The 8,050-nt window shown below is 38.5% G+C and overlaps 1 protein-coding gene across 2 annotated transcripts in view; it reads right to left on the bottom strand.

Annotated features, from left to right (window-relative positions):
• Nucleotides 1–5,179: 5,179 nt before the first annotated feature.
• The window catches only part of LOC136829844 (ETS-related transcription factor Elf-1-like), a 4,644-nt gene continuing 1,773 nt past the window's right edge, over nt 5,180–8,050 (bottom strand). The window contains exons 3-6 of one of the 2 annotated variants that reach the window (XM_067088833.1): nt 7,238–7,456; nt 6,814–7,014; nt 6,382–6,574; nt 5,180–5,746 (exon numbers count right to left, since the gene is read on the bottom strand). In XM_067088833.1, the coding sequence (XP_066944934.1) occupies nt 5,635–5,746; nt 6,382–6,574; nt 6,814–7,014; nt 7,238–7,456 (725 nt within the window). In that variant the 3' untranslated portion in view covers nt 5,180–5,634. Of the gene's footprint in view, nt 5,747–6,381; nt 6,575–6,813; nt 7,018–7,237; nt 7,457–8,050 lie in introns of both variants that reach the window. The other variant, XM_067088832.1, reaches the window with a different exon arrangement.

Genomic DNA, 8,050 nt, shown 5'->3' on the forward strand with positions numbered 1-8,050 from the left:
ACCGTTCTCTTAATTCCTTTCCTCTTTCATTCTGTTATTTCATTATTTAAACTGACACCGAATTCCCTCGTTGTTTACAGTTTTAACCGTCTCTAGCTTTAATTCATTTAACGGTCCCTCAGACTGTTTGTTCTAATCGGAGAAAGGGGCTCAGTGGAGGACTCCGGACTCTTTGAAGCTTTCGAAGTTTGGAACGGGATCACAAAACAACGCCATGTCAAGCAGAGTCTTACGAAAAACATTCTTAGTCCTCCGCACAAACAACAAACCAAGGCGTGAGAGCAAACAAAGACAAAAACTAAACATCCTTCCTTTGGGAAATGAGGCTAAGGAGAGCCAGTACCGACGGAATGAGGCTGCAGGACCTATAAGAAATCATCGTCCCAATTGACCTTTGAGAGTCTCCGCGAATCCGTCCATCACTTATCTTCTTCTTCTTCATTCCTCTCTGCGCGAATGACGAAATTTAAACAAAACAAGGCTTAGAAGAGAGAGAGAGAGAGAGAGAGAGAGAGAGAGAGAGAGAGAGAGAGAGAGAGAGAGAGAGAGAGAGAGAGAAAAGAAAGCTTTTTTTTACCTTTCTCTACCTTTCTATCTAAAGTCGAAAGTCCCATGAAAGAAACGCAGAAAGGAATGCAAAAAGAAAAAAGGATAAATTTGAACGACGCGTGACAGGATGGCGAGTGGACAGGAATCCCCCAAGAGCCTTCCCAAAGTCGTCTACCTGCTTCCGGTGGCCTGTTTATTTATCTATTCGTGTACTTATTCATTTATTTATTTTACCTATTTATTCGTTGACGAGAATAGCTTCACTATGATGTGCTTTTGTTTGTTTCTTTCTGGTGTTAACCCTCCCGTTCATTGAAAAGGCTTTTGGGATGCTGTTAATAGACCTATATATATATATATATATATATATATATATATATATATATATATATATATATATATATATATATATATATATATGCCATAAGTTCTCTCAATGGCCTTTCTTACAAGTGAACTTTTAATGCTTTGCACCTTACCAAAAAACACCTTTTTTTTTAATGGTTAAACCATTAGTATTTACACACAGATCAAAAACCATCGCCATATATTTAAAATCTCAACTACGACAATAACATATACCTGATTTACCATTACACAAATAACACAACACCCCGATAACGACACCTTAACCCATCTGTAATATGCATAAACCCCTTTGCACAGACTTGTATTAATGTGAGGACAACTAACCTATAGGAAATATGAACCTCAGGAACTCCTCGAGTTCTCACAATGTTTACACACTTCCAGGAGTCACTGTTTACACCCTGTTTACACAGCCAGTCAGTCTGCCTGGAAAAGCTTTCTACTGCTGACAAAGTTCACTAAACTCTCTCTCTCTCTCTCTCTTCCCCGCCCCCCTGAAGACACTGTTACATCACAGAAAACTTACTGTTTATAGTTGTCTATCAATTGTAGCTATGAATCCATTACCAGATAACTACGAGTGATAGATAACATTTATAAACTGTACGATATATGATATATATATATATATATATATATATATATATATATATATATATATATATATATATATATATATATATATATGATGTCTTTTCCTGTAATACTACAGTGTAATATGAATATATATATATATATATATATATATATATATATATATATATATATATATATATATATATATATAAAGCATATATATATATAAGAAAATAAAAAATAAAAATAACCTAAAAAATATAGGAAAAATAGCGTAAAAAATAAAAGAAAAATAACCTGGAAAATAAAAGAAAATAACCTAAAATAAAAGAAAAATAAAACAAATGAAAGAAAAATAACCTAAGAAATAAAAGAAAAATAACGTAAAAAAAATAAAAAAATAAAAGAAAAATAACTTAAAAAATAAAAGGAAAATAACCTAAAAATAAAAGAAAAACAACGTAAAAAAAATTAAAGAAAAATAACGTAAAAAAAACAAAATGAAAATAAAAGAAATTGTTTGGAAATTTCAATGAATAATTAAATAGCAGCCGAGGCTTCTGTTTGGTAAACAAAAGCATTATTGCGGATGATCTTCTTCCTTGGGAACGAATTCGTCATTTTTATAACAACAACGCCTCGTTATTTTGAGTCAGTTTAGGTAAACTATTCCCTTTTTTTTTTTGGGAAAAGAGGATCCTATATTTTTTTTTTGTTGGGAGCCATATTTGGAATCAGTGAGAGTCATAAGGTTTAGTCATGAATAGGAAACTGGTATTTCATCAAGGCAAATATCTGTCAGTCTATTTATTTTTCTGTTTCTCTATCTATCAATTTACCTGCCTATCTATCAATGTTCCTGTCTATCAATTTATCTCTTTATCTTTCAATTTTCATAAGAGAGAGAGAGAGAGAGAGAGAGAGAGAGAGAGAGAGAGAGAGAGAGAGAGAGAGAGAGAGAGAGAGAGAGAGACTGGTCAATGGCAATGTTTGCAAACTGACACATATAACAATAAATACGTCCATTTGCACATTTAAATTGCTCATACATGCTAAGAAACATATGTATTATGTATAGAATAATGCATCCTTCAATGTGTTTACGTATGCATCTGGGTGAGAGAGAGAGAGAGAGAGAGAGAGAGAGATGTTTATACCAGTTTACCTGCGTTGACCCTCAGAGCCTGAGCAACAGCAGCAACAAGCGTTATCCCACCTTGCCGTCCGGATGTGCACTGATTCACATCCGTTTGTTGACATTAGAGACTGACGCTGCTTCTTCTTCTTCTTCTTCGCTTTCAGAAGACTCCAGGACTCCCTCTCGGCCCCCAGGAACTCTACTGACGCACGGTTTCAGTACCTGCGTCTCTGCGCGTCTGTTCTTCCCGCGTGGAGCGTCATAGGATCTCTTCCTGTTTCCTAGATCGTGACAAGGACCCAAGGACTCGCTCTCGCCTTTCCTCAGAAAGGACACTTGCGGGTGTCCCGACTTTCGCGGGAGAAAAAGGACTATTCCTACTCGCTTCCTTTCGCTCTTTCGTCGTTGGCGGTTTCGGAGGTTTAGGGAAGGAGAAAGTATTAGTATTATTATTATTATTATTATTATTATTATTATTATTATTATTATTATTATTATAAGATAAGGACTAATAGTGACTTATATTCTTTAAGAAGCACCATTATTGAGTACCTTATTTTTTTTTAATAAACAATAGCACTGTGATGGGAGAGCGAAAGACCCAGTGAACCACCTATGTCACTGCACTGGAGACAATTAAAAAACATATATTTGTTTATGTACTTTGGATATTTGTGGAAGATCCACGCCAGCCCAAACCCCACCCCCAACAAACAAACAGACACACAAACACACACACACACTCTAACCAAAGGAATAACTTCTCTATAATCCAAAGCACGTAAAAAAATGCGCCAAAGTTTCTTTGGCGCAAGCGAATTTTCTGCACAGTGTATAATGCTTTATGAAACTACGACCTCCCAACTCCCAGTTACTCCCCAGACACGGTTGAGTGGACGTGCGTCTAAAACGCCTCCGGAAAGCGCTGCCAGACGCATGAAATATGACTAACCTTGACCTTCATTAAAATCAAAACTACTGAGGAGGCTAGAGGGCTGCAATTTGGTATGTCTGATGAGTGGAGGGTAGATGATCAACATACCAATTCGCAGCCCTCTAGCCCTGTTAGAAAATATAACTTTGTAATTACGTGTTTCTTATGGTTGAATGCGAGGAAGCTGAGTTTGTTCATGGAATATCATATTTTGTAGCCTTTGAGTTAAAACTATGTCTTATTTATATTATTTCGTGCGTTGAGACAGCTCCTTGTTACTACACACGTTGTTGCATAGTTTTTTCACATTTTTCGGGCTAATTTGTTTTTGGTATTCTAAATTGTTTTGGTACATTTTTTAATGAAGGTAACTTTTTTGTACTCTCAGGAAATCTTGGTAAACAGTGGGTTGGGAACAACTGAACAAGGAGGAAATAAATATGTTTTAGTATAGCGAAGTTTTCTTATCCCAACCAACTGTTGGAAATAATAAATATATATTAAAGGCAAAAGGTATTTTTTTCCAAGAAGCCCCAGTGGTTTTTAAGACCTGAGGGCGGACAGACGAAGCCATCACAGTAGTTTACAGAAAATTAAAAATGTAGAGAGAGAAAAAAAAACGAGAATTCTTTTAATATATAAAACTTATATTTCACTAAAAATCCATACAAAAAATTTCTTGTTGTCGCCTTAATATATCATATCACAGTCTCAGGGTTTTATTCTTTTTATACATAAAAGTAATAATAGTAACAGTAATGATAACAGTAGTAACAGCATGAGTCTCGAAATGAGGAATGAAGCCTGCATTTATGAATGAGTAAAATCGTATTGCAAATAGATATAAACGAAGCTTTCGGGAATCTGTACAGATTTATTTCTAAACATATTTGTACCCATACATACATACATACATACATACATACATACATACATACATACCTGTACATTTGTTTGTGGAGATAAAAAAAATAATAATAAAAATAACATAATATTATATTCAAGTTCATTTTTGTGGAACTTTGACGCAAAATACATCGTTTTCACACCTAACAGACATTCGTAGGAAAACATAATTATGTCTTTAAGCCACAAAATACCCATTACTGTCTAGGATTCGAACCTGTGCCTATCTCTGAGACAGCACGAGGCGACAGGACACCTATCCACTCAGCCATGAAACTGAGAAGAGCACTGCCACTCAATGAAAAATCGTATAGGTTCGAATCCTTGGCTGGGAAGGTGTTGTATGGTGCATGACTGCCCTTGAACAATTCTCCTTGTGTTTTGATCATTAATTTATATTCTTATCTATTTCTTTATTTATTTAATGATAGATAAATAGACTGTTTATTATCTTTTTCTTTTGCAGTAAGTGATCTCTTTCTGAATTTCCTGTCGCCTTCTGTTACTTATCTAAAATGAACACCATATTCTTGGGAAACTTGAGTGTCAGATCAATGGCCCCTTTGATGTGCTTGTTCCACAATAATAATAATAATAATAATAATAATAATAATAATAATAATAATAATAAATAATAATAATATCTGGTTCCCACTGGTTTTATAATTATTCCAAATGCTAGTTCCCACTGGTTTTATGAAAATGTGTCACCTGTGACTCAATTAACATTTGCGTACACACAGGTAAGTATAAAAAGCACAAACTTCTGCATAGCACTTTCATCCACTCACATGAGCACAGCTGCTGGGCGCATGAATGTAAAAGTTGGCGGCAACAACCGTTGCCAGATCAAAGCTGATCCCTTCTCCCTCTAAACTCAAGTCTTTTGTTTAGTACTGCTTGCTAACTCGCTTGCTCGCTCGCTTGCGAATGGCTGCTTTCGTGAATGTCTTTGGTAACGCTTCTGTTTCATGGTTGAAAAGCTCCTAACGCTTTCTTCTAACTCGCTTCATCTCTAGCTCTAACTCTTGTCCTGAGTGGAAGGTTCTCCGAGTTGAGGTCCATGGTAAAACGAATGTTGGTAACACTGACATGCTGGCTGGTGCTTTACCTGAGGCCATAGCCAACCAGTCAGCCAGCCAGGAGGTTTCTCTGAGGTTTCTCAGATAACGTGATTCAAGACTTCCTGAAGGTACTTCATGGCTTTGGGCCCGCATTTGTACACCAGCTGCCTCTCGGAGACGGCCCTCAGCGCCCCGGTCCTGTAGTGGTACCTGTAGAAGGAGGAGGAGGAGGAGGAAAAGAAGAAGAAGATATAAATTACAAAGTGGTACGTCAGTCCTACGCTTCCCAAACCGGACGCTGGTCTAAGCAGTAGCGTCTTAATGGATTTTTCAGAGTCAATCAGAAACTGATCTTCAGCCAAACGATCAGTTATTGGTCTCGGAACTTATCTAAATATTTCATAAAAAAGCATCTTGAAGAAAATAACAGAATTAGTGAGATAATCCGGCTGATAGTATGAAAGCAACTTAGATAGACGGACTTAGAGAGACAGACAGACAGACTCAGGATGAGAGAGAGAGAGAGAGAGAGAGAGAGAGAGAGAGAGAGAGAGAGAGAGAGAGAGAGAGAGAGAAAGACTCAGGAGAAGGAGAGAGAGATAAACTCAGGAAGAGAGAGAGAGAGAGAGAGAGAGAGAGAGACAGACTCAGAATGAGAGAGAGAGAGAGAGAGAGAGAGAGAGAGAGAGAGAGAGAGAGAGAGAGAGAGACAGACAGACAGACAGACAGACTGACTCAGAATGAGAGAAAGAGAGAGAAAAAGAGAGAGAGAGTGAGAAACCCTCTCACCAGATATAGCCAAGCACATTCTGACTGACTGAGTGGTTCGCCCAGAATAGACATACCTGAGGCCACGCGCGAAATTGTCGTAGGTAAGGTTGGACTTGTTCGACCTCTCGCCCCAGATCTTGGCCACCACGCGGGGCTTGACGATCCTGAAGGTCATGGCTTCCTCGTCCTCCCACCTGATGACCTTCGGGTTGTAGGACCTGTCGGCAAGGAGTCGCATCAAGTACTCCCAGTTCTTGGGGCCGCGTTCTGGAGAGAGGATGGAGATTTCAGTGTTGGGGAGGTTTCTGAATGTCGAATAGGGTGGAGAGAGGAGAGAGAGAGAGAGAGAGAGAGAGAGAGAGAGAGAGAGAGAGAGAGAGACTTATAGCTACGTGCAAGAGTCTTCAAAAAACCAAGTGAGTGAGAAAGCAAAAACATCAATAATTATTTCCGATTTTCCACAGAAGACCCAAAAAGCTTTGGTCAATGCATCGACCTACTCTGACCTCGTTTCCGGGAGTTCGTCTTGATTTTGCTGAGGACATTGGTGCCCGAATCGAGGGGCTGGGTCAGCGGGGACGGAATCGGGTCGCTGGGTAAGGCTGGGGTCGTCGGCGGGGGGCAGGGCGACCCCGGGACCTCGTGCAAGCCGTTGCCGGTTGCCCCTAGGTCGAGGAGTTCATGATTGAGCAGATCCGCTTCTTCTTCTGCTGTTGTTTAGGGGACAGGGAAGGAAGGAAGTGAGTGAGTTAGAAATAAGTTTGATTTATATATATATATATATATATATATATATATATATATATATATATATATATATATATATATATATATATATATATATATATATATATATATATATATATATATATATATATATATACAGTCATCCCCCTTTCTCCGGCCACAACACCGTGTTGATTCACTCACCCACGATCAAAGGGCTCGAAGAGCCGTCAAGGAAACTGTCGACTTCCGACCCGCTGCTGAGCAAGTCGTCGACGACTTCGAAGAGGTCGTCGTCAGGAGCGGGGTGCACGACGTACGATATGTCCGTTATGCGGTAATCTTCTTCTTCGTCCTGCGGAGGGCTGGAATAGTATTTTGGTTCGGTTTCCGTCCCAAGTATAGCAGGGCGGAGGCTGGGATCTGTGAGAGAGACAAAAAGCCTTTCTTTATTATTATTATTCAGAAAATGTACCGTATTCATATGGAACAAGCCCACCACAGGGGCCACTGACTTGAAATTCAAACTTCCAAAGAATATTAGTAAGGTGTTCATTAGGAAGAAGTAAGAGGAGGTTAAAGGGAAAAACAGAAAGAAGAGATCTCACTTATTGAAAAAGAAAAACTAAATTAATAAATAGATAAAAATGTATCAAAATGCAAGGAGAATGGCATTAGGGTAGTAATGCATTGCACCTTCGCTTGAACTTCTGAAGAAGTTCTAGTTGTATGGCATCCTTTCTACTTCAGTTTACCTTTGTACAACAAAGTCACATTCGCATGAGTTGAGACTTAATCTAGACTTTTAACTGTTCGTCCTACTCTCTCACCCAAGTCTGTGAAAGGTGTGAAGCCTAGGCTATGAGATTACTTGCCCACCTGCTGAACTCTCTCTCTTTAAATCTTCAGCTGAAACCCCTTTTGGACAGAGTCAGCAGACTTTACTGTAGAAGCCCAAGAGAGCTCCAAAGGGAAATCAACCTGCAGAGAGAGAGAGAGAGAGAGAGAGAGAGAGAG

The sequence above is a fragment of the Macrobrachium rosenbergii genome, chromosome 45 (assembly GCF_040412425.1).
Source record: "Macrobrachium rosenbergii isolate ZJJX-2024 chromosome 45, ASM4041242v1, whole genome shotgun sequence".
Classification (NCBI taxonomy): domain Eukaryota; kingdom Metazoa; phylum Arthropoda; class Malacostraca; order Decapoda; family Palaemonidae; genus Macrobrachium; species Macrobrachium rosenbergii.